Source organism: Tachysurus vachellii, chromosome 25 (assembly GCF_030014155.1).
Source record: "Tachysurus vachellii isolate PV-2020 chromosome 25, HZAU_Pvac_v1, whole genome shotgun sequence".
Lineage (NCBI taxonomy): Eukaryota > Metazoa > Chordata > Actinopteri > Siluriformes > Bagridae > Tachysurus > Tachysurus vachellii.
Window position 1 is genome coordinate 3,685,001 of NC_083484.1, and position 27,641 is coordinate 3,712,641.

General features: G+C 40.0%; 2 protein-coding genes across 2 annotated transcripts in view; both read right to left on the minus strand.

The window, feature by feature from the left end:
- c25h8orf34 (chromosome 25 C8orf34 homolog) overlaps window positions 1-4,690 on the minus strand; it is a 76,026-nt gene extending 71,336 nt beyond the window's left edge. The window contains exon 1 of the mRNA XM_060861243.1: window positions 4,591-4,690. Within this exon, the coding sequence (XP_060717226.1) occupies window positions 4,591-4,659 (69 nt within the window). The 5' untranslated portion in view covers window positions 4,660-4,690. The remainder of the gene's footprint in view (window positions 1-4,590) is intronic.
- Window positions 4,691-6,573: 1,883 nt separating this feature from the next.
- Window positions 6,574-27,641, minus strand: part of prex2 (phosphatidylinositol-3,4,5-trisphosphate-dependent Rac exchange factor 2) — a 105,735-nt gene continuing 84,667 nt past the window's right edge. The window contains exons 36-40 of the mRNA XM_060861238.1: window positions 19,774-19,840; window positions 18,917-19,107; window positions 12,858-12,960; window positions 9,564-9,631; window positions 6,574-7,434 (exon numbers count right to left, since the gene is read on the minus strand). Coding sequence (XP_060717221.1) covers window positions 7,389-7,434; window positions 9,564-9,631; window positions 12,858-12,960; window positions 18,917-19,107; window positions 19,774-19,840 — 475 coding nt within the window. The 3' untranslated portion in view covers window positions 6,574-7,388. The remainder of the gene's footprint in view (window positions 7,435-9,563; window positions 9,632-12,857; window positions 12,961-18,916; window positions 19,108-19,773; window positions 19,841-27,641) is intronic.

Below are 27,641 nucleotides of genomic sequence, written 5' to 3' on the forward strand. Positions count from 1 at the left end.
ATTGTCTGCAGTGCAATGCTGAGGTCTGTGTCAGTGGGGTTGAGTCAGAGTCAGGGCTCTGTGTAGGACACTCGAGGTCTTCCACTTCCACCTGAACACACCGTGTCTTCATAGAGCTTCCCTTCATAGGGGTATTGTCATGCTGGACCAGGTTTGAGTCTCTTAGATTCATTGTCTCTAAGGCTTTATGGCCCAGGAAGCCCTCATGTCTGGTCACCTTCTGGCTCTCCCTTTTAGTTCCTGCCTGCACTCTGCACACAATGGACATTGTCCTTAACCATTACATGATCACATTCATACCTAATATTCTCTCTCTCTCTCTCTCTCTCTCTCTCTCTCTCTCTCTTTCTCTCACCCAGTGATCCTGAGTGCTTCTGCGCTTTGGACCTGCCTGTTCCATCCTCATACCCTACTTCTACTTCTAGACTGCTGTTAATGGTACCACACAGACACCATGGTGGTGGCCTTAAACTGCTGCTCCAGCAGTTGATCTCATGCTCAGGTCTCTGTCATGGAACATTTAATGCTTTGGCAGGAAGAAATTTATGCTAAAGCTATAATGAATTCAGAAATTACACAGAATCTCATTTGCACTTATTCTGGGCAGCGGTGGATCAAGCGGTTAAGGCTCTGGGTTGATTGAAAAATCACAGGCCAAGCTGCCACTGTTGGGCCCTTGAGCAATTCCCTTAGCCCTCTCTGCTCTGGTGGTGCTGTATCATAGCTGACCCTGTGCTCTGACCCCAACCTCCAAAGTTGGGATATGTAAAGAAAGAATTTCACTGTGCTGTAACAAAATAAAGGCTTCTACCTATCAAAAGCTCCTGGTTACACAATTCTTGAATCTTTGGTTTTATGCATACTTAATTTTATAAATATTTATGCTTCGTAGTGATGCAGCATATGAGCTAATGACGTAGTGTACAAACAGATCATATCTTTCCTTACGGTGTTCTCTGAGTTTTTTCCCCCATATCCCACACATCCGTTTCCTGAAATACAACAGCTTCTGGCTAACAGTTAACAGAAAAACACTTTACATTCAATGTCAAACTCTCTCCAATAGATTAGTCCACTATTTAATTGATTTGGTGTAGTTAGTGTTGCCTAGACAACAGGCCACACCTTAAATATTCAGCAGTGTATAAAACAGCACCTCATCTTACACATCCGATTATTTTGCATTTTATGCGCATTGTATTTGATTTGTCTCTGGTGATACTGATGTCTCCTCCGATGGAAAGTCCCCTTCATGGACTTTTATACAATGTATTTATTAATTATTGATGTCATTTATGTATTTAATATAAACCTCAATTATCAGACAGTTGAGCAACGCTGATAACGACCAAACAAAATCAGGCAGAATCAGGTGAGATGCGCTACGGCAAGCTTCAGGCAAAACAGACCTTAAGAATAAGGTGTCTGGAATAGAAATATAAAAGGACACCTCAGTGTGTGCAAAAACATTTGACTGACAGCATTAAATGCTTTTTTGAAGTGCTTGTACTTGACTAAAGACCTTAATCCCCACAGGATTTCTATAGCTCTTAATTTGTACACTACAATGTCAAAATGTCAATATTTCAACAATAACTTTTATACACAATATCACCAGCTGCAAAGGGTTGACATGGTGATAAATAGATTGCTAAATAGATTTCATTAATTATTTAATAAAAAATGAAAAAGTGTCTTCCTTCCACATTTCACTGGATAATATCACTCAATCTGTGTACCTTACATTTGCAGCATTTGGGAGATGCCCTTATACAGAGCAACTTCTTTTTATGTAATTTATGTACTTGAGCAACTGAGGGTAAAGGGCCATGCTTAGGGGCCCAGCAGTGGTAGCTTGGTTGACGTGGTACTCAGGTTCACAGCATTCTAACTGAACATCCTTAACCACTAAGCTAACACATATTTAACATAACCATTCACATTCCCAAGATCATCAGCTCAGACCTTACAGCCCTCGGCATCAGTGTGAGGTAACGGCAGAGAAAACGCTCTACATCGTACGACAATTTCCAAAGAACCAACTCCAAATTTATTAACGGCACTCAAGAGTTACAAAAATACAAAATCTTTTCCATATATTGTTTACTTCAGCAGCATCTTACATACTTTTCCTCATAGTAGAGTGCAGTATGTTTACATACAACTTTAGTATATTGCATATTCAGTATATTACTGTCATGTGACCACCTTTCAGTTTAATGAGATCATTCTTTTTTATGCAGTGTATTTCCACAGTAAAAAGAATTAAAGCATCCACAACCAGTTTGAAGTAAATAAAAATAAAAGTGTTATAAAGGAAGGGGGCAGGGTGGCTTAGTGGTTAGCACGTACGCCTCACACCTCCAGGGTTGGGGGTTCGATTCCCACCTCCACCTTGTGTGTGTGGAGTTTCCATGTTCTCCCCGTGCCTCGGGGGTTTCCTCCGGGTACTCCGGTTTCCTCCCCCTGTCCAAAGACATGCATGGTAGGTTGATTGGTATCTCTGGAAAATTGTCCGTAGTGTGTGATTGCATGAGTGAATGAGAGTGTGTGTGTGCTCTGTGATGGGTTGGCACTCCATCCAGGATGTATCCTGCCTTGATGCCCGATGACGCCTGAGATAGGCACAGGCTCCCCGTGACCCGAGATAGTTCGGATAAGCGGTAGAAAATGAGTATGTGAGAGTGAGTGAGTGTAATAAAGGAAGGAATAAATGAAATAAAAGTGTAAACTAATCAGCAACTGGATGATGTGAGGTGTTTTATTCCTCTTATATAATTACAAACATTAATTACAAAACAGTGATGTACTTTTTTATCTGTTTATAGCTACATATAAAGTTCTGGAACAGCCTGGAAAACAAAACAGTCTTGATATTAATCTTGAAATAAAATTAGCTACTTTAAGTTGAAATTGTCAGATTACTAATCAACCCTAAATAACCAACATCACAATCATCAAAGCTACGTTTTACATCTCCACCTTTTAAATAACGTTTTTTTTCATTACTCCGTAGTAACCGCTAGTCATAGATAAGATACAGATGCCATTGGAAGGTCTGATCCAGCTGAAAACAAACCACCATACTGTTTCTTTAAACCAGTCTTTTGGTGCTGTCCATGGTGCTACATCAGCACCACCATGAACATGGCTCTGCTTTCAGCCTCATTGCTCTTTCATATTCCATCCGTGTGCATCGAATCTCTGCTCTGGCAGAGCTGATGCATCAGCACTTTATGACGCGTGGACACCGCTGGGACCGTGCCAGATGTGCAGAGCAGGCTAAAGTAGTGCAGGAGCAGCACAGTGACGTGAAAGCGTAAATTCTGCTGAGGATCATTCGAACTCTCAGGAGTTATAATCACAGGACTCACCCTGAGTTTCTCTGTGCAGATGTTGATAACGCAAAGGACACGCAGACACTAATCACTTTAACGTCTTCACCTTTAACCATGTGTACTGACTAATTAACTTCTATCCAAACCCAAATAATTATCCCATATTATTTGCAATGAGCTCCACTTTATCTCCAAACCTCTTAGACATGGCTTTCATAGGAGCTATCACAAGACTACAATAACTCAAAATCCAGCAGTGCTGCTGAAGGGGACATTTTAACACTTCACATGTTTCCACACAACATGTTTTTTAGTCACCTTAAATTAAACATATTTCATTTGTGGACTATTCACATGTGGTGCCTTTTTTCATTATTTTCTTAATTTCTTAATTTTCATTATTTTATTTTTCTTATATTTATATCTATTATTATTATTATTATTATTATTTTCATTTGTTTTTTTCCTGTGACTCAATTATTTTAATGCCACTTATTATTTTATTTATTATAATGTTACTTATTATATTATTTTGCTATATATTTTAATTTTATATATTTATCTGTATAATTTTTATGTCCTATTTATGTCATAGTATTCCATTTATTTTATTTACATTAAAATGTATATTTATTTTTCACACCTTATTGTTGATTTAGTTAGTTCCACATCTTTCTTCACATAGGAAGTAAATGGATTTATTTTATTGAGATTTTTTTTTTTATTATTTCTCACATGCATTTTGTGAAACATAATCCTTTAATTTGCAGTTTAATGTCTTATTTATTTTTCACCTGTGACTACTTTCTCCATGATTTATTTATTTTGAGATGCTAACTTTTCACATTTAGGGAATGTGATTTTTTTTTATTACACTATTAATAAATATTTTTTAGATTTATTTATTTATTTATTTATTTATACATTTCTATGTGTCTGCTTGAAATCAACAGGGAATAACCTGGTGAAATGCACTTTCACATGTTATATTCCACATATAATCGCATATTAAACACGTAATCACTTTTAAAACCACAATTTGAGATTAAGGTTCATCCCATTCTATCATTCTGATGTAATCTGATGTAGAGCTCAGTCACAGGACTTTCTGTCCCATGTGTGAGTTAATAATGAGAAACATTTAGTCTGTGATCTGCTCACTTTTTTAAACGTAGCTTGCACATACCTGTCCAGCATGATGCTGTATGATATGTTTCATTCTGGGTGTGATTTTGTAGATAAAGCTGCTCACCTCAAACAGGGGTCCGATTTTATTCCTCTCCAGGTAAGACTGGATCCGGGACTGTTGCTGAGACGCCATAGAAAACGCTCCTTAAACATCACCCTACATTTACACTACATTAACACAAGGCGTGGAGGAGAAAGAGGAGAAGAAGGAGGAGGAGGATGAGGAGGTGTGCAGAAGGACCCGCGCGCGCGCATCCTCAGCAGAGAAATGAAATGTGCTTTCGGAAAAAAAAAAAAAAAAAAAAAAAAGAAATATAATAATAAATAAAACAACGTCTGCGGCAAAGGATTTGTGCTGCAGGTCCAGGAGTAAAGTGTGATCACTGGGTTTGTCTCAGACCCTTTCAGGACCTCCAGGTGAACAGCGCTGCTTTCCTCTGTGCAGCCGGACGAGACGCAGCGCGCGCGACTTTTACCTACTGAACCGCTCCTCGGCGCTAAAACAATCCTGATTGGTCAAGTGCGACAGCCAATAACAATCGGAAGGAGGCGGGGCTTATCGCATCTTGAATTTGTGAATTTGTGAAACTTTGTCGATAATATCGACTTCCGATAGAAACCCTTTAAATAAAAACAGATTTTACCCATTGTTGAAATTTTTATATTATTATACATAATAAACATAATAATGGAGGGTCGTGACGATAAAAAATTATAAACTCGCTGTTAAAAACAACAGTTTCCTGAAACATCTTCGCTAATTAACGGAATACTATATATACATTTACGACACATTTAACAAAGCTGATTAATTCAAGCCTAATCAAGCACAACCGAGGGCTTTAAGGACTGAGCTGATGATCGTTGATCTCAAAATCTCAGGTCCACAAAGCTGCCATTTCTGAGCACCCGAGCAAGGCCCTTAATCCTCAATTGTATAAACGAGAAAAAAGTTTGTATAGCAACTTTACAAGCTTTGATATTTGCTATGGCTTTAAGTATACACTATTTGTAGCAAATTGTAAGCGTTTGGCAAATACACACTTTGCCAAGAAGGTTGCTGAAATATCTTCACTCACTTCTGTTAGCTTTGTCGTTAGCGTTAGTGCTAAAAAAACAGAGTGAAACATCAGAGCAAAAATAGTTAAATTACAAGTTTAATTTTAAGATCATTTACATCTGTAGATTTTATAATTTAAAGTGATTTTATTTTGAGTTCTCTGGGACCTACCTTACAAAAAGTCTGAGCCTGTGAAATCTCCTGTGCTTTTTGTTATATACATATCATTAGGCTAGAATAACATCACAACAAATCATGTGATTGCTTCCTACAATTCCCTACAGTAGCTGCAACAAAAGGAAACGCGTCTTTGAAGCCCCTTCAGTGAATTTCCTTTGTAGGTCAGAATTAGTCAGAGCACTGCTTGAACATTCATTCATTCATTTTCTACCGCTTATCCGAACTACCTCGGGTCACGGGGAGCCTGTGCCTATCTCATCTCAGGCGTCATCGGGCATCAAGGCAGGATACACCCTGGACAGAGTGCCAACCCATCGCAGGGCACACACACACTCTCATTCACTCACACAATCACACACTACGGACAATTTTTCCAGAGATGCCAATCAACCTACCATGCATGTCTTTGGACCGGGGGAGGAAACCGGAGTACCCGGAGGAAACCCCCGAGGCACGGGGAGAACATGCAAACTACACACACACAAGGCGGAGGCGGGAATCAAACCCCCAACCCTGGACGTGAGAGGCGAACGTGCTAACCACTAAGCCACCGTGCCCCCCTACTGCTTGAACAAAAAATATTAAATACTTCTGTTTCAACATATGCGCTGTTTAATGCTCTAGAAGTTAGTAGGATTTTGTTGTTTACAAAAAATAGGACGTTCAGCAGGACGTGATATCGTATAAATGTGTACATGATTACTGTACTTCTTATACAAGTTGTGTTGAATAAAAATATTATTGGTTTCATTTAATATTTCTCTTCAGAACTGACAAGACACCATATGGACAAACAACAAGCAGTAATGAAACATTTTGACTATTGAGTCTTGTTTTTATTTACCACAATAGATTTTGCAGGCACAGAGACAGCTGGTGGACTTTTCTCTTTTGTTCATTTGCATAGTAAAAAAAAAACTCCTTTTACTGCATGATACTAACCAGCGCTGAGATATTATAACATATAGAATTACTCCTGAGTACAAAATATATAAGGATTTGTATACACTACATAATAGTAACACTGATATTCATACTTCATATTTGAAATGATTGAGAGCGGATATTTCAGCTCTCACATCAAGTTATTTCTTAAGCGTTTAATCTTGAGCATGTAAATGTCTACTTGCTTCTAGAAAACAGAGAATACACATCAGTACAGACTATACAGGCTTTCAGCCTTTTTTATCCGTCTTCCTCGAGTTCATTTCAAAGCGTAACACACCGAAAGTCAAAGCTTTCTGTGAGTGCTACAGAGACTTTGTCTCATTTCAGATATCATTTCTGTAACACATGGTATGAGGTGTCTGGTTTGATTGACATGTCATTGATTCAGACAGCAGCCTGAAGACAAAAGCATCCCACGTGTTTTGATCTTCTGTCTGGAATAAGATGGAGCCTGTAACCACAACAACGTGGGTTTTAAAAAGCTCTGATAACCCCGGTGCGGTGGAGAGAGGCACGAATGTGTTGGATCCCTTGGAGAGTGAGAGTGGGTGGACTTTCAGACGCAACCCTCAGGACGTGTGTGTGTGTGTGAGTGTGTGTGTGCGTGCACTCATTTGTGGGAGAGGCTGGATTATGGCTGCTTGGGATCCAATATGGCTGTGTAGGTACAGAATTCAGGGGTCACCATCAGGGGGTGGAGGCTGGCACAACTTGTATAGTCTAAAAGAAAAACAAGAAGAGAGATTACAGCTTATTAGTGAAAAAGGCAAAAAACAAAACAAAGATGGTGCATAGAATCTACAATTCATATAAAAACCTACAAACATTTAAGATTAGAACACCATTTGATTATTCATGCAATTACTCAAACAGTTAAAAAAAAACATGCATGTGAAGAGCTTCAAATTATCACATCAAACATCTTAATTAGAAAAAAGTGTGTGACTTCAGTGACCGTGAGATTTTCAGAAACTGCTAGAGAATCGCCAGGGATTTTCACACACAACAGTCTCACAGAATGGTGCGAAAAAAAAACAAAAATAACACCCAGCTCTGTGGGTGGAAACACTGTAAGGGGTCAGAGGAGAATGGCCCGGCTAGAACAAGCTGAAAGTAATCTATGTTAGCTCAAATAAACACGCTTTTCAACTGTGGTGAGGAGAAAAGCATCTCTGGATGCATAACGTTGCAACATTGTGTTAATAGAGTGATTATGGGGGTTTTTACACCTGGTCACTTCATGTGTTTTCTGTGATCAGATAGCTATCCGATGGTAAAAAGACCAGGTCTAAATGCCCTCCGAAACGTTTTCGAGACTGATATAAATCCGATCCTTCAAACCCCTTCAGGAGGTGGTCTGGGACGCATTTCAGATGAAACTGGTCAGGTGTAAATGAATGTGGTTGTTCAAGCCACATACGTCAGCGCTATACTCCTCCCAAACGGAAGTACGTCACTCGCAGGTGACTCACGAGTCGTGCATCGTGCCAGAAACAAATAAATGTAAATGCTGTTTTTTTGTAACATAACCGTCATTACAAGTTTTTTCATCTTCTTTTTGATTGCATTCTAAAAACCGCATACACCAAAACGTGTTCCATTTCAATTACCCCGGAAATGAGGTAAAATATATTTGCATTTTGGGCAGGAGTAGAAAGATCGGATCGATATCCGATTCGCCGAGACGCGTTTATGTGGTCTAATGTAAATGGAACAGTTTTAACAAATCAGATAGCTATCAGATCAGAGACCAAATCAGAGATCAAAACACATGAAGTGACCAGGTGTAAAAAGTCCCTATATCAGGTTCTACTCCTGATATAATCAGACAAGAACAGGAATCTGTATCAGGGGAGAGATGATGTGCTGCAACACAATGGTACCAGAAACCTGCACTGTGTAAAAAGCTGATGTTGATGGTGATATAATGGTGTAGGGACAATTAGGCCCATATTAATATCAATCAGGAATTGTTTGAAATGCCACAAAGCTACGCTTGATATTGTAGCAGTAATACTAGTAGCAGTAGTGTTGCTGGTCACATGAATCCTAGTCTGGACACAATTTACACCTCATAGTACAGCTGCCTCCAGCATGATCATGCACCAAGTTATTACAAACTGCTTCCATGAATATGTCAGTGATTTTATTGGATTCCACAGGCACCAGATCTGAATCCTTTACAGGACTTGCGACGCAGACTAGAATTTGTAGAAGGTGATTATGCAGAAACTGCATTCTGATCCCCTTTGAGAATCTCAAAGGAGCAGTTCCACCACCTCGCCCTAATGAATCGAGGCTCTTCTCAAACCCTAGCTAGTGTAGTGGTGTAGTGGTGGTTGGCTGGGGGTTGTTTAGAGTCCTGCACTGCGTTTTATAATGTATGATGATATACATCGGGGGGTTAGTTAGAATAAATCTGCTTTGTTGTGAATTATTTTTTTATGACGGCACACCTTCGAGTGGTCGAAAGTCTCAGGAGAACTTTAAAGACTCACATTGTTGCGACGTCTAAATAGTTCACTCTCCTGGTTACGAAGTCAGGCCACGTGAAGCCGTTTATTATAGTAACAACTTCCAGCTGCTCATACATCAATACTAAAAGCAAATTACTGTCATATGGAGCTCATGTCAACATGATATACAGTCTGTGAAAAGGAGAACAAATCCAAAGAACACTTTTTTTCAAAGTTAAAGTATATTTGCGCCAATGTTTTAAAGTCTTCATTACAGCTAATTTATAATTCTCAGGTCTGAGGAGAAAACCACAAGCAGGAGTCGAATCTGTGTGTGTGTGTGTGTGTGTGTGTGTGTGTGTGCGTGTGAGAAAGCAGCCTGGTTTTGGTTACCTTGGCACCGAGGACGGGGTGCGGTCTCTGACTCCCAGGTTCTTGGCTGAGTTCTGCACTCTGGCCCCCTGATAAACAGAAAGACAATTATTAGGAATCACACAGACGCCTGAAACTGAGTTGCTTTAAATGAAGACTGACAGAGGCTGAACACAAACAAACAAGGCAACAAGTAAACACCCCCAAAGCGGGAGGCAAAATGTGGACGATATTTGTTTTTCCATTCTCTTACTTTAAAAAGTAATCAATCAGAAAAAACAGGCCATTGCACCAGAATGACGAGGTTAATGTAGGTAGCAAATAATGGAAGCTAATAGCCTCTGGTTTATTGCTGTGCAACATGCAGGTCTAAATCATTACACATGTCGGATCTTGAACGGCATGGAGAAAAAGTTAGAATAGACACCCATCCATTTGCTCTAGTGTTTATCCTACACTGGGTTGCAGACAGCCTGAAGCCTATACCAGTGGACTCGGGGCACAAAGCAGGGGTCATATTAGACAGGGTGCCAACTGAAAGGCACAATCACATACACACACACTCATTCTGTCTTTGGACTGGTGGGAGGAAAGCAGAGAACCCGGAGGAAGCCCTTGGCAGAGCACACAACGAATCAAACCTTCAACCCAGGAGGTGTGAGGAAAACATGCTAACCACTAAGACTACTTTGTATAAGTGGGAGTCTCCAGTGTCGGTGTGAGAGTCTTATTTGCGAAGGGTTGTGTCTTTATAGAAGAGGAATCAGACACTCTGGAACTTGCGGTGAGAAATGTGGCCACATAAATTCTCAGTGCACACTAGAGTGTTTTATTCCTTACCTAATGGTGAGCCGGATTAAGTCTCGGTTGTCTGGGAAAACTCAGAAGTTGCTATTGTAGATTAGTCTCATAGCTGACTACCGATCATACAGCTCCTTTAAAGGTTGAAAGACATCTGGAACTGGTTTTCTGGCAGGGTTGAGGGTTAAGCTCTCATCTTTTAACTTACAAATCCCTCCAATTGAAACGAGAACCACAGCTTCTACCGGGAAGGAGAAAAAAAATGGACCCGGTGCTGTTGAGCACCTGAACTCATGACATACGAGTCACATTTATCACAAGCGCCGACCTCGTCAGATTTGTCCGTTGGACTTAGTTATAGCTGTAAATGATAGCATCTGCTGTGCTCGTGGCTATACAGTATGAATCAGTCAGTGGCGTTTTAATAGGCATCATTTTCACTGCAGGTGGAGCTCCATCATGTCAGATAGGCGAGCGGCCCACCTGCATTCTGACGCAGATAAAAACATAAATCTTCGAAGTTTTACAGACATTAGCAGTTTCTATAAATAGTTTGTGTGTAGTAGGATGGTTAGGACTGGGGGTGGAGCACAGGTGAAGACTCAGCAGCAAAGATAAGTTTAGAAATACCACCGTAGGCATAATTACATTTGGCACTTTTACCTGAAACTACGTACATTAGTTGTTTGGTAGAGCAGAACACTGAACGTTATACAACGTGATGTGAACAGAACAACCAGCCGGTGTTGTATTTTTTTGACTGTGGATCGATGTTTTGGAGAAGTCTAACCTCTCTTACAACCCCAGTGTGAGCTTTAGAACAATGGAACTAATAAATATCTGAATATTTGATCTGTAAGTGACATTCCTTTAAATTTATGATAATGTCTTAATTAAAGTCTGGGAAGGAAACTGGAGCACAGCTTTGTCTCTCAGGGGAACCTGGTCCACTGAACGCTGTATTAAATATCCGTCCAGGATACACGAGTGACCTACAGACGACATCACAAGCCTGCCTTCTTACTGTCTAGCGTTCATCAGCTTGCAAACGTAACAAGGATCTGAAACGTGACATGAATGCCTTTGTTATTTTGGGGCTGTTAGGTGCAATAATTTAAATCACTGGACACAGCTAGGGTTAGGGTTAGGTTTAGGGTTAGGGTTAGGTTTAGGGTTAGGGTTAGGGTTAGACATTCTGTCCGTTGTTTCATTCCATTATGTACTGCGTCAGCTATATATGGTCGAAATGACAATAAAAGTTTCAAGACTTGATTTGATCAATTTTTTTTGAAAGATGGTCGGTCCATCTTTCTGTCTGATCGTCATTCGTTTTGTTTGTCTGTCTGCCTGTTGGTCAGTCCATTGGCCAATCTGTCTGCCTTTCTTTTGGTCCCACCTTCTGTGCTCATCAATCTATTTGTCATCTGTCTGTTGTTTCTGTCTACCTGCCTTTCCATCCATCTGTTCGTCTGTCCACTTGCCCATTCATCTACCTGCCTGCATGCTGTCTGTCTGTACAGTATATATGTATGTTTACTCACCCATCCCTCTGTCTGTCTGTCTGCCCATACTTTTGTTTTTCTGTCCTTAAATCTATCTATCTGTTTATCTGTCTGTCTGTTTTGTTTTTCTGTCCTTAAATCTATCTATCTGTTTATCTGTCCGTCTGTTTTTCTGCCTGCATACCTATCTGTCTACTCATCCATCTAAATCCATCCATCTGATCTGTCCGTTTCCCAAATCTATCTGTCTACTGAATGAATATTCTTTCTGTTTTCTTTTATGTCGATCTGGGCAGCAATGCGCTTTACCCTACAGAATCAACTGTCACTCATTCTATCTGTCGGCTGGATTATCATTGCCTAACCACAGAGCACCGAGGGTCCTCTGTTTGACAGTGATGCCATGTCTGAAGGACAGACGTCTCACTGTGTCCTTGCCGTTTTGGCTCTGTGCCGCTGTGTTTGTCTGTTTGACCTCATGGCTCCACCTCAGCTCTCCTCACACTCCTTACACAAACATCAGTGTTACTGATGTTGTACACAAACACACCGTCTCTCTCTTAGATCTTTACTCTGTTTAATTAAATGATCCAATTTTATTCCAAATGATCCATCATCTATCTATGTCACAGCCCGGGACCAGCCGTTTACGCGAGAATCATAAAACACAGTTGACAAAAACAGAGGTCGAGAAACACACACACACACACACACACACACGCATAATTTGAGCTTACTTATTGTATATGAAAGAATTCAATCCCAATACTAAGTCTGTTGTACCGTATCGATTAGGCTTTGATGAAGTAAATCCCCAATTACGTAAACAAGAGTGAGTTTCCACAAAGGCAATGCGCACCAAACTAATTGGGTCAGCAAATTAAAAATAGCATCACACAGCTTTATCTAGCAGATAGATTGATTACAGGCTTACACTTTTCTGCACTGCAGTCACACAAGCTCGAGGAAGGAAGCGTGTGAATGTTTTCGGTTACTGCTCTGAGATACGTACCTGCTTCCTCATGACGTCGGTGGCCTGCATGATGCAGCGCGGTGGAAGGCCGTGATTGCGCGCCAGAATGATGGCCTGCTCCAGAGTCACACTCAGAGTACAGCTACACACATACACACACAAAACAGACAGGTTACATTACATTACGATTCAATTCGATTCTATTCAATTTATTTGTCTAGAGCTTTTAACAATTCACATTGTCTCAAAGCAGCTTTACAGAAGTACAGAAACAAAATAAAACATTTTAAGGTTAAAGTTTAAAAGTAAGTTATTATATATTTCTAACATTTGTCCCTAATGAGAAAGCCGGAGGCGACGGTGGCAAGGAAAATCTCCCTGAGATGATATGAGGAAGAAACCTCGAGAGGAACCAGACTCAGGAGGGAACTTCATCCTCACTGGGGTGACACTGGACAGGAAATAATGTAAATGTAAATTGTCCTTTCTACAACAGGTCAGAGTCATTTCTGAGTTCACCACGGACCCAACACTAATTCCCTCCTGCTGAAGTCTTCAAATGATCATTGATGAAGTTGCTAATAGTAAAATAGCCATTTCACAAAAACATTATTATATCTATAAGAAAAAAATTAGTTTTGGAGATATTCTCGTTCTCGTTTTTGATCTCTAGAACTTCATAGGTCCAGCCTCTAGAGCTGGTTCTTACTCTACGGTCGTAGCTCGTTAGCTTGTTAGCTATATTTTATTTACATACTGTACAAGTTTTTAGATGGATACATCTAGCTACAGAACTATAGATTCAACAGTGGAATGAGGAGAACTTTATATAGCATTTGTGAGTTAAAAAAAATAGGCCACAATACACAGCTCTGTTCCCAACTGCAACACTACAGGATGATAATCAGGAAACTAATCCAGATGTGCTGATTAAAGAGATCAGTATGATATGTTGTTGATATTTGCACACTGACACCTCTGAGATCCTTGATGTGTCAGGCTTACACATAACCCTTTCTCAGTGTATAGCTTTGCAGTGTTAGTAATTAGTTAGTTACTTGGTTTGTACAAGTTCAGGATACTTGATTCAGTCAAGTACTGAATCTCAAGTATTTAAAATGTAAACTTGCAAACACTGACTGATTGAATGTTCATTCATTCATTCATTCATTTTGTACCGCTTATCCGAACTACCTCGGGTCACGGGGAGCCTCAGGCGTCATCGGGCATCAAGGCAGGATACACCCTGGACGGAGTGCCAACCCATCGCAGGGCACACACACACTCTCATTCACTCACGCACTCACACACTATGGACAATTTTCTAGAGATGCCAATCAACCTACCATGCATGTCTTTGGACCGGGGGAGGAAACCGGAGTACCCGGAGGAAACCCCCGAGGCACGGGGAGAACATGTAAACTCCACACACACAAGGCGTAGACGGGAATCGAACCCCCAACCCTGGAGGTGTGAGGCGAACGTGCTAACCACTAAGCCACCGTGCCCCTGATTGAATGTTGAAAGTTTGAATTATGTCAAGTCAAGAAGCTTTTATTGTCATTTCAACCATATATAGCTGACACAGTACATAGTGAAATGAGACAACGTTTCTCCAGGACCATGGTGCTATTATGGGAAGTCGTGGCCTAATGGTTAGAGAGTTTGACTCCTAATCCTAAGGTTGTGGGTTCGACTGAGGTGCCCTTGAGCAAGGCACCGAACCCCCCCAACTGCTCCCCGGGTGCCGCAGCATAAATGGCTGCCCACTGCTCCGGGTGTGTGTTCACGGTGTGTGTGTGTGTGTTCACTGCTGTGTGTGCACCTTGGATGGGTTAAACGCAGAGAACAAATTCTGAGTATGGGTCACCTTACTTAGCCGTATGTCACGTCACTTTCACTTTCACTATATAGAACAAAGACAGAGCTTCATAGAACAACACAGAGATAAGGACTTAGAGTAAGTTATTGGACACGGAGTGGCTGCTGCATATGAATAGGATTGAGATCTGATTACAGATCAGATGAGATTACACAGAGGGGGTAAAAACACAGGCCAAACAACTGATTAATCCATAACTTCTATCAAAACACAGGCAAGAGTCATGATTAATAATAATTATAATAATAAGCTTGAAGTCGAAGATACAAACAGCATGGTCAAACAGACACAGTACGAGATCCGTCAAGCATTAGGACATGGCATTCGTTGCCATAGGAACCGAAAGAGAAAAAAACGTAACAAATGCCAAGTACGAATTTGTAGGTAAAGTATTAAAAAGGTATTATTTATATGTACAATGAAACGTACGGCTGGAACCGTAGACTTATCATGTTTTGTCATATGTTTCCTGCTAAAGCGTTAAAAGTCACACAGCACCTTCTCAGAAATCAATGACTGGACCTGTTCTATCTTACTCAACAGTGCCTTATCATCCTGACACAGACAGTGTCGTAGTATATCTTTTCCCTGATTACTGATACACCTACAGTAGCTTACCGCTGCCGTGCTTCCGGTCTGAAACGAACATGAGCTCATATCTGCTGCAAATAATTAAAGCAGAATTAATATCGAGCCGGGACGCCAGAGGCAGCGGGTATTTTGACGCAATTAGTGATAATGTATGGGTTGTGCAGAACTGAGACTTGATGCCTGGGGAAAGCGTGCGTACGTGTGCGTAATGGTCTGGGTGACGACAGCAACAATGTGATTTATGTGGACTGAGATGATTCTGGAACAAAGTGAGCAAACTGATTTCAGAGGAAAGTAAAAACTCTGGGACTGGGGGTGGGGTGGGGAGTTGGAATAAGGATATATATATATATATATATATATATATATATATATATATATATATATATATATATATATATATATATCTTGCAAAACTCTGAGCATTTTTTAAATATATCATTTTATATATACATTTTTATTATTAATATTCATTCATTCATTCATTCATCTTCTACCGCTTATCCGAACTACCTCGGGTCACGGGGAGCCTGTGCCTATCTCAGGCGTCATTGGGCATCAAGGCAGGATACACCCTGGACGGAGTGCCAACCCATCGCAGGGCACACACTCTCTCATTCACTCACACAATCACACACTAGGGACAATTTTCCAGAGATGCCAATCAACCTACCATGCGTGTCTTTGGACCGGGGGAGGAAACCGGAGTACCCGGAGGAAACCCCCGAGGCCCGGGGAGAACATGCAAACTCCACACACACAAGGGGGAGGCGGGAATCGAACCCCGACCCTGGAGGTGTGAGGCAAACATGCTAACCACTAAGCCACCGTGCCCCCCTAACATACATTTCATATATAAATAATATATGTTAATATATAATTTTATAAATATATAGAGCATACCATATTCTGTGCATTTCCTTTTTAATACGGATCGGTTCTTTGAGTCTCATCTATAAAGAATAAAGCATGATAAAGTCTACTGTAACTGTAGGAAAACAATTAATAATCATTTAATGGTGGTTTATTAATGGTGGTGTGCTGAAGCAGACTCACTTTCATCCTTTATTTTCCTATGCGGTGTTTTATTCTTCTTACATCACAGCAATTTGCAAATAATTCTTTTTTTTTTTTTTTTTTGGACCGCAGTAATTTCAATCTTTATTTTAATTCGTCAACGATCGTGTATACGATAAAAGACGACTGAATCGTTATTTAATTTAAATACAAGTGCTACATAAATTCATTCATTCATTCATTCATCTTCTACCGCTTATCCGAACTACCTCGGATCACGGGGAGCCTGTGCCTATCTCAGGCGTCATCGGGCATCAAGGCAGGATACACCCTGGACGGAGTGCCAACCAATCGCAGGGCATGCTACATAAATAGAAATACTAAAATATCAGATCCTTATTACACCTATAATATTACACTCTGCATTAAATGTAATAAACGCACTTGTTCGTAGGTGTGTGAGCATTTTAGAAAGAAACTGTAAAAAGAACAGAAACGGCGACATGTTTAATGAATGACATGGGTCATGTTATGAGCTATTTAATTTCTTGTAGGGTGAAAAATGGCACTCTGTGCTGGAGTGATATATGTCCCATCAGCTGCGTCTCCCGGTGAGAAATACGACTGTCTCGGATCGTCCGCAAAATGGCCGACTCTCTGAGGCGCTCGTACGATCCCGTCACCTCTCTATACGCAAACGACTCTATTATGAGTAATTATAAAAATTTATTTATAGCAACGTCATTAATTAATAAGTCGAGGAGATTAATGTCTGTATTAACGAGATGAAGAGATTTAATATTAATGTGAGAGAAAAATGGTGGAAGGAAACGAGCATGATACTGACGTGAAATAATGAGGACCGTAGGAAGGACCATTACGGAGATAAAGAAAGGAAAGAGGACAGATTTATAAATAGATGTTTAAAAAGTGAAGACATTAGTATGGTGAAGATTTCTGAGATTATGAGTATTTATGGAAGGAGTCTCCAATGTCAGCACCTTTTGAGACTAATATCTAAATTCCAATCATGGGAAAATCTTCCAAATGCATTTTTTCGTATCGTAACAAGCTGCGTTTTTTTTTTTTTTTCAAAGAGAAATTAAAAAGGCCGGTGAGAGAATTAATGCTTAATGCTGTTTAGAATTGAAAACACTTCAGGTCATACTGTAACAGGAAGTTAGACAATTGTTTATAAGTTGATTATTTTTCTATAACAGCACATGTTTCCCAAAGTGTTTTATTCCTTTTATACCACAGCACCTTATTTTTTTATTCATTTAAATGTCGTGGAAGGTCAACAAGTTCACAGCAGTTGGTTATTTTTACAGCAGTGACCGTTCCTTCACCAGCCTTTCTTTTTTTCTCTCTTTTTTAAAGTTAATTAGACAAAAAAACAAAGGATCACAGCTTGTCGTGTTACAAAAAACTGCAAAGCTCTCCAACCTAATGAGAAACTTCAAGTTACCCGAGAGTTTATAAAGTTCTGATGCTGGAGAATCCTTCCATAAACACGAAACAAACATCTCTTCTCAGAAATGTTCACCGTGTCTACGATTACAGATTACAGGTTTATGTGAAGCGTCTGTCATGCAAGACAGAGTGCATTCATGTAAAGCAGTGATCCATGATTTTAGAGAAAAAATTAATCGACTGCATCCGCCTGCAAAACCTATACAGTATATCTCCCTCTTTTGGCTTTTCCCGTTAGGGGTCGCCAAAGTGAATGATCTGTTTCCACCTAACTCTATCCTCAGCATCCTCTACTCTCACACCAATTACCTTCATGTCCTCATTTAACACATCCATACAGTATATCTCCTCTTTGGCCTTCATCTTGACCTCTTACCTGGCAGCTCCATCTCCAACATCCTTCTACCAATATAACCATCTCCATCCTCTGTACATGTCCAAACCATCTCAATCTAGTCTCTCTGTCCTTGTCCCCAAAACAGCCAACATGATCTGTCCCTCTGATGTGCTCGTTCCTAATCCTGTCTATCCTCGTCACTCCTAAAGAGAACCTCAACATCCTCATCTCTGCTACCTCCATCTCTGCCTCATGTCTTTACCTCACAGCTACTGTACAGTCTTTAACCCATACAGCAGAGCTGCTCTCACTACTGTCTTCCTTTGATTCTTGCTGACACTCTTCTGTCACACACAACACTCCTGACACTTTTCTTCACTCACCCCAATCCGCCTGCACTTGCCTCTTCACCTCTTTTCCACACTCCCCGTCACACTGGACAGTTTATCTCACTGTTCTACTTCCCTCCCTCTCGTTCATACACATGTATAATACAAATATATCTCAATCTCAATCTGCAGAATAACCGTTGATTATTTTAACATCAAATTATTTGTGAATAAGAGTTTATTTATATTGCGATTTCTGTATTTTATTGGTTTATCTCCTAGCAATGAGGTAAAGGAAGATAGAATGTGCATTCATATATATATATGACGTCATATGTATATATATATATATATATATATATATATATATATATATATATATATATATATATATACATATATATATATATATATATATATATATATATATATACATATGTGTGTGTGTGTGTGTGAGTATGAGACTGACCGGTGGACTCCACTGTTACACAGGACTATGTGACAGGCTCCGAGTCGACTGCACAGCTCGGACGCAACCGTGAGCAGCCCGACTCCAGACGCTCCACACGCCGTGAACTGACACGCAGCAGTGCGGCGGCACGAGATAAAGCTCTCCATCAGTCTGTAGAGCTCATCCAGAGCATTCAAGGGACGCATGAGCTACAGAGAGGAACACAGTTTATTATTTTATTACTTCTACGTTTAGACTTCTACGTTACTTTCTTCGTTAAGACGGATCAGCGTAAACGATGAAAGGAATCCAGCCCCATCTGTCCATGCTTGTGTTCGCAGCCATAGGGCACTGCATAGGGCAAGCGATATACAGGTACAAACAATTCAGGACTATCCGTGTTTAATTCATCTTATTATAGAGCATGCTTCATTTATATTTTTCATAGTGGCCTTAATGAATGCATTAATTAAATTAACCAACATGTACTAATATTTGATTAAGTTAAGTTTAGAACTTCATTAGTTTGTGATTAATACATATCTTAACTCATATTTAATTATAAATTCAGGCATTAGGGCAAGTTTATTCATATACTTTTATTGTATATTGTAATAATGAACTCCTTTCGGTTTATTCTTTAGGTACAGTATTATTTGGATTTTGAGGAACTTTCTGTTGTACATGTTAAAACGGGAAATAATGTAAGTTTAAATGTATTAGTGGGATCGCTGCTATACGTTTGGAACTGAACTGTGCACACTCAGTGTAAACATGGGGCTATATTCCCTAGCTCTCTCATACATACTTTCTCATGATATGTAATTGACACGTGTGATAATCGTGTCCATTTGGGTCGCGTGACGAGAACATACCTTGTCTATAAATGCAGCTTTGGGAGCCAAGGTTGGGTTCAGGTTGGATTTGTCCAGGTAAAAGGCCCTGTGAAGAAAATCGACAAGCATGTTTACACATTTTTAAGTACTGTCTGTTTCTAATTTGAGGGAAAGTCAAAAACTAGTTCCACATGAGGAAAAAAAAAAAATACACTGTGAAAAACCTCAAGCACTTTCGCTCAACCACAATGTCCCAGGCAGCAAGAAAGGGGGCCATTAATTATGCTCACATTTCTGCTTGACACAACATTAATATTAATTGTGACTCCACCAAATGATTCAATCTGCGCTACTTTTCTCAGGAGAAGGTGCAAGCTACAGTAGATGAACCAGTATGATCCAGGAACAAACATTATGAAGGCTTTAATGACGCATGACAACAAAAACCCGCCAACTCGTTCTGAAGCAATTACGCCTACATTCGGCTATAAATCAAACGTAACGCCGGGTCTGTTCGGCTAAATATAGAAGGAATGTTTCCATGAATCAGAATTTTAATTGCTACAATGACGTAAAGAGAAAAATAGCCTTTCATGATCGGCACAAATATCCACAAGCTGGCTATTCACAACACTGAGGCTAGTTTAGCTCGGAATGATTTTCTAGAAGGTTCCTCAATACAGGCTAAAAACTTCAACAACAATATTAGCCACATGTAATTTTATAACGTGTGTGTGTGTGTGTGTGTGTGTGTGTGTGGGTGTGGGAAACAGAGGTAGAATTAGAAGTAGAGGTCTGTCCAGCTAACTCGCTACACTGACTAAAAAAAAACCTGACTAAAAAAAAAAAAAAAGCCTGAAATATTTTCTGTTTTATTTCGATCCTTTAAAAAACACAACCCCTAACAAGCAGGTCAAAAATGTATTTCTAGTCCCAGGCTTTGAAGGCTTTTTAAAGAGAGTTAACACTAATGTTAGCGTTTCTCTTTAGCTACAGGAGAATATAGTTGTTTTGTAGCTTGATAAGTACATACCTGCAAACTCACAAGAGGTGAAAAAGATCCGAACTACCTCGGGTCACGGGGAGCCTGTGCCTATCTGAGGTGTCATCAGGCATCAAGGCAGGATACACCCTGGACGGAGTGCCAACCCATCGCAGGGCACACACACACACACACACTCTCATTCACTCACACAATCACACACTAGGGACAATTTTCCAGAGATGCCAATCAACCTACCATGCATGTCTTTGGACCGGGGGAGGAAACCGGAGTACCCGGAGGAAACCCCCGAGGCACGGGGAGAACATGCAAACTCCACACACACAAGGCGGAGGCGGGAATCGAACCCCAACCCTGGAGGTGTGAGGCGAACGTGCTAACCACTAAGCCACCGTGCCCCCTACGAACAACATACAAGGGTTAAATGATGAATCCTCCAGTTTGTTGCCAGTTAATTATGGTGTCAAAAACGTTAGTTTTATTAACACAAATGTTTCTATCTTTAAACTAAATGATGATATTGAACCCATTTCTGCTCCCTGTAATGAAAATGTGTTTGTTTATAAGATCTAAAATTCTGTGTAAGGTTATGAACAGAAGGAAAAATACACGTCTCACACTGAACACTGAGATATCTGACTCGTTTTAGATCAAACTTGTGGTGAAAAAAAATTATATCGATTGAAAACGTCCTAGAAAACGATTTCCGCTGCACCGGGAAAAGTCTTAACATTTGCTGAATAAACAAAAAAGTTTTCCTCCTGCCGAATCCTGTTGAAGCCAAAGTCTTGTGTTGAAATGTCAGCGCTGAACAGATCATATACTGCGTTCACGCAGATATTAGTGCAGTTAGTCAGTACTATTCAAAAAGTCTTTTACACTGCGGTCCTGCAGCAGATGGTTCAAACAGAGCAGCTGTGCTTCATGTTCACCAGCAGCAGCACTCACACCTCCACACTGCAGGAGAACTACACACTTTAACTTCTTACAACTTGTGCTGCTTCGGTCTGTGTGTGTGTGTGTGTGTGTGTATGTGTGTGTGTGTGTGTGTGTGTGTGCCAGCTGCTGCTGAGAAAATAGCTATAGGGGAAAATTTCTGAATTTCCCACAGATTATTTAGATAGACACACACAGGCATTTTCATACACCCACACTCTTTTCTAAACAATTTAGGTACAGTGAGTAAGAGAGAGAGAGAGAGAGAGAGAGAGAGAGAGAGAGAGAGAGAGAGAGAGAGAGAGAGAGAGAGAATGGTGAAGTGAATCAGAGGTGAAAATATTCAAACAACAATGATAGGCGGAAGAAGTACAAAAAGAAAGCGAGGACAAGAACAAGAACAAAGGAAGAGAAAGATGAAGAAGAACAATATCAGGACAAGAACAATGAGAAGAATGAACAAAGAAGAAGAAGAAGAAGAAGAAGTACTAGAAGAAGGACAAAAAGATGATTAAGAAGAACAAAAACAACAACAAGGAGAAGACTGAATGATGAACAGAAAGAAAAAAAAGAGAAAGAATGAACAAGAACAAAAAGAAGAAGAAGAAGTTTATGAAGACGAGAAAGGGCATTAAAAAGACGAAGAGGAATTACAAAGAAGAAAAAGAAGACATACTGTGATGAAGACTGGAAAGAAGAACATGAAGGAGATGATGATGAAGATAACAAAAAAAAGATGAAAATGTATAATAATAATTTTTATTATTATTGTTATTATTATTAGAAGAAGAAGAATATGATGATGAAGACATGAATGATGATGGCGTTGATGATGATGATGACAAAGCAGTAGAAGAAAAAACATCAAGTGAAAGAAAAAGAAAGTACTGACATGCTGCTCAATGTTCACCCTCCCCCTCTCTCTCCTCTATTCATTGGCTCGTCCGTCCATCTTTCTATCATCCCTCTTCCTCCTTATGTCCAGCGTAACATACTGACTCTAAGAGGCTCTACTGACTCTAACCTCACGTCCACTGCACACTCCCACACAGGTAAACGATGAGTCAGTGAGAGAGTGGTGGTGTAATGAGGCAGTCCTGAGCGAGGCGGCCGTGCATGGCAGCTGTATGAGATCTGACCTCATTGGAGTTTAGGAAGCCCCCGTGGAGCAGTGAGTGAGGAGCAGCACTCGAGCGCAGGCTTTCCCCTAATCAATTTTAACTGAAGCCTTTAATGGAAGGTCGGGATGTTCGCCAGCGTCGGCCGGCTTTCACTGGAAATGAGGGACGGATCAGAGCCAGAGCAGCCTCGGCCTCGCTGAATCCTCGTTCTTCGGAGAACCTCAATCTGTTATTTTCATGATTCATGCATATATTTTTGACTTGGAGCAGTAATAAGTTATAAATAAGTTATGACTGTTAGCTGAAAAGAAGACAATAACGCACTGGATAAACAGCGTCTGTATGTGTACATGATGTAAAATATGTCACTCACTCTCACTCACTCATTTTCTACCGCTTATCCGAACTACCTCGGGTCACGGGGAGCCTGTGCCTATCTCAGGTGTCATCGGGCATCAAGGCAGGATACACCCTGGACGGAGTGCCATCGCAGGGCACACACACACACACTCTCATTCACACACTCATTCACACACTAGGGACAATTTTCCAGAGATGCCAATCAACCTACCATGCATGTCTTTGGACCGGGGGAGGAAACCGGAGTACCCGGAGGAAACCCCCGAGGCACGGGGAGAACATGCAAACTCCACACACACAAGGTTGAGGCGGGAATCGAACCCCCAACCTTGGAGGTGTGAGGCGAACGTGCTAACCACTAATCCACCATGCCCCCACGTAAAATATGTCAATTAAATAAAATAAAAATAAAATTAAATATATAAAAATTAATTAAAAAAAAAACTCTCTCTCTAAAATATATATATATATATATATATATATATATATATATATATATATATATATATATATATATATATATACAGTATATATAAACATAGATTTTTTATTTATTTAAAAACTAGCTAATAAGTAAATAAATATTTATAAAAAAAAGAATAATAATTTAACACATTCCCTCTAGGATTTTACAAATTTTCCCATCGCAACAATTAATGCAAGAATCAAAGCAATTTTTTCAAATGAGCACAGATTATCTGCAGGTTTCAGCCGAGACGTGTCGTGTGTCGTCATCACGACGTGCTCTTTGATTCACGTGCGTCGAGCTTACGTGCGTCGAGCAATCATAGACAGTCGTTACATTAGAAAATAACATAGATTTTTGGCAGCAACAACAACAAAAAAAAAAGAATAAAGTCTAAGTATGAGATTCTACATACAAAGGTTATTGATGAGTGATGTATACTTCCTTATGTCTCTATGTTGATTGGTGTGAATTAAACATCTGTATATCCAGTATTAACTCATTTAAAAGTTATCTGGTGCTACGGAGCAGCCATGTTGATTTGATGGCCGAGTTGGAGTTATTTGAACGCAGCATTAATCCTACACAGGAAACATCATATTCTGCCCCAAAAGATGAACGGCTTGTAAGTGGGCAACAGATACAAACCGCAGACAGAAGCAAAGACATAATCTATTCATTGAGAACTGGCTTCATTTCAAGCCACTTACTGCATTTCTGAGACTTTCCTGAGATATCGTGTGTTGGGGAACGTCCCAGCTTCGTTTTATTTTTCATTTAAAATTATTCTGAGGAAAAGAGTTGCATCATGCTTGTCCTGCGTGTGTGTGTGTGTGTGTGTGTGTGTGTGTGCGTGTGTTCTTGAGTGAACTAATAAATCTGTGAATAGCCCGTGGCATGAAGCGCTGGCACGACCATCCTGTGATCTCAAAGCTCCTCTGGATGACCCTTTAAACACAACCAAAGATGATTTCATGCTGGAGCGCACTCACACTCAGACACGCAAATACATCGGAATTTCCGAAGTGTGGTCAGATGATGGAATCTGTTTCGGCCAAATCGCTTATCCAGGTCACCACCAGTTCTCAGATATAAGTCTGGATTTGAGGAAAGTGATCGAGTCAAGTCACTGACTCTACAATCCACACATGATGGAAGAATAAGCAGTAAATAATTTCTTCTTCTTCTTCTTCTTCTTCTTCTTCTTCGTTGTCTTCTTCTTAAGCTTCTTCTTTTCTTTTTCTTCTACTTCTTCCTTTTCTTCTTCTTCTTCTTCTTCTTCTTCTTCTTTTTCTCCTTCATCTTCTCCTTCTCCTTCTTATGCTCCCTTTTATTTTGCTTCTTCTTCTTTTTCTTCTTCTCCTTCGTCATCTTCTTCTTGTTGTTTTTCTACTCCTTCTTCTATTTCTTCTGCTCCTTTTCAACTGTCAGGGAACTTCATCTACAAATGAAAATAGCTTGTTCTTGTTGTTGTGTCTCTCAGATGATGACTTACATTAGCGAATTTTATTTGACGTTGTAGATACAGTGATTTGAATCTAATGACTTTTTTAAAATACATTAGTTAGCTGACGATCCTGCGTGACAAAACTTTGTGTGATTAAGCTAAGGAATATTTGAGATATAAACTTTAAATATAAATACTAATAAATAATAATTAACGAATGTCTATTAATTCTTCCTTTCAGCTGTCAGATTAATTGGTAGACATTGGTCCAGTTCAGCCCACATCCCGAAATGTTTGTTGTCGAGTAGCTCGTCAAACAGACGGCGGGTTTTATTTAAACGGGTGGTCCAAAGTGTACTATTTATCTTTATCGCAACAGATATTTGCCGATGATTTTTTATCTGTTTATAGTTACATTTGATGTGTTGTGTTTAAAAAAACTAGTTCCTTATGTTACAGCATAAACAAGGCTATAAACACTTGTTCCCTCACTGGGTTGTAAAAAAGAGACTCAATGTTACATAAAGTGTTTACATAAAATTCTGTTACTATAGAAATGGTAACGTATTATAACGATTTGCCTTGGAGCTGGAAAACCGTAACCCTAACCCTAACCCTAACCCTACTGTCAGAGCTGCTCTTATGGAACTCTGTGGTATAAATTACATTACAACTCAGACCACTTATTAAGTCTTGTAGTCAGTTCTGGAGGTGCGCTGACCTAGAATTTCGAGTCCACAGCCGTCTCAGTTTGGCTCATTAACCAAACACAATTAATCTGCCTCTACTCTCAGGCGACCTCCGATAAGACAATTACACCAACACGTAGGCAGAAAAACTCTTTAAGCGAGCACTAAATCAGATACGACTGTGCACTTTACAATAGAATACGTAGCCTTGCTCAAATATAAAGTAGCTAAAACACTAAGGGTGTGTGTCAATCTGTTCACTAGCTCTCTAAAAGAAAATATATTCACTTGATCTCCACTACAACTCTTCATGTGTCTTCTACATCTCCCCTGTGTTTAGCGTGACCGTCTTACAAGTGCACATTGGGCCCACTGAAAGCGTAAGAGTGTTTCATGTGACAGAGAGATGCTGTCTGTCCGTCTGGGGCGAAACATGTCAAGTCAAAGGTTTAGCTCTGTCAGGATAACAGCAGGAAGAAAGCTGACAGTTAGAACAGTGTGTTGGAAACACAATAAAGGGGGATGTTTCCAGAAAATGGGCTTTAAGTATGTGTAACTTCTGACAATGCTAGTCTTTACTATAGCAAAGTGTGCTATCTACATACACTCAGAAGAGGCTCCAGGCTAAAGATCTGCCATATGGAAGCACACACACGGCCAACAGCCAATCATATTGCAGCCTTAACGGCCCTGAAGCTACATCTATAGATGATCTGTAAGCACCTGAGAAAATCACAATCCTTCCTATCCTCTGTCTCTAAGCATACAGTATACGACGTCTCCATTCCCATCTGCTGCACATGAGGTTACCACATGAGGTTCCTCTGTCACTTCCTTTACATCCGAATTGCTTCAGGTCATTTTTTCTTCTCGCAAGCAGAAGTTTGGAGTCAGTTAAACCGCTGCGCTGTCCTGCTTATTATCCAGGGATAGATTATGATAAGGAGTGGACAACATGCAGAAAAAACAGAAAAGTAAAATCAAACTTCAACCAAAAGCTTGCACTTAGACACGAGGATTTAAGAGAACGGATGAAATGAGCTGACAAGTTCATCACCGCTGCTTCAGCATGACTAGCTTGTTAGCTAAGAAATCAGTCCTTCTTGTTAGCTACTGATCAATAACATTTTGAATAAATGTTAAGGTACATTATCAGCATTATCAACTGTTGTTGCTAACTTTACCAAACAGCTTAGATAATGTTTCATGTTTCAGCGTTATCAACAAAATTAAGCGAGCTAATATACAAAAATAAAATAAACTGCTAATACTTCAAACTAATGTAGAAAGCTTAGATAATTTAACTAGAACTGTCATGATTCAGCCCGGACTTTTGGCCATGTGCTGTTGTTGTTGTTGTCACGTGTCTGCCCCGCCTTCGTCTGCTCCTCCCTGTCACCACACCTGCTCCTCATTGTCATCATTGTCTTAATTGTATTTAAGTTAGCCGCGTTGCTGAATGCAGCGCGGATCATTAGTTGCGTGTTACCCCTTGTCATGTCTAGTCTCTGTTAAATGTCGTCAGTTGTATTGTTTCATTTATCGTCATTTTTGTCTATGTCTTCTTTATTTATTAAACCCCCTTCATTTGAAGCTATCCTGTATGAAGTATCACGCACTGAGAGTGACAGTTTTGGTGTTTTGGTCACTCTCTGTTTTGGTCTTTTCTCACGCTCTCCCGCCACACATCGTATTTCTCACACAGAAAAACTTTTTGACTATTTATCATATATTTAAAATGCCGCAGCGCCCAAAATGTATCAGTCCGCACCGCTGTGTCTATGGAACCGGGCAGGAATCAAGCGTGGTTCAAGTTCTTAGTCGAGTCTGACAATTGAGACAATCAAAAAAAAGGCTACACAATAGCCAATCAGAAAATAGGGTA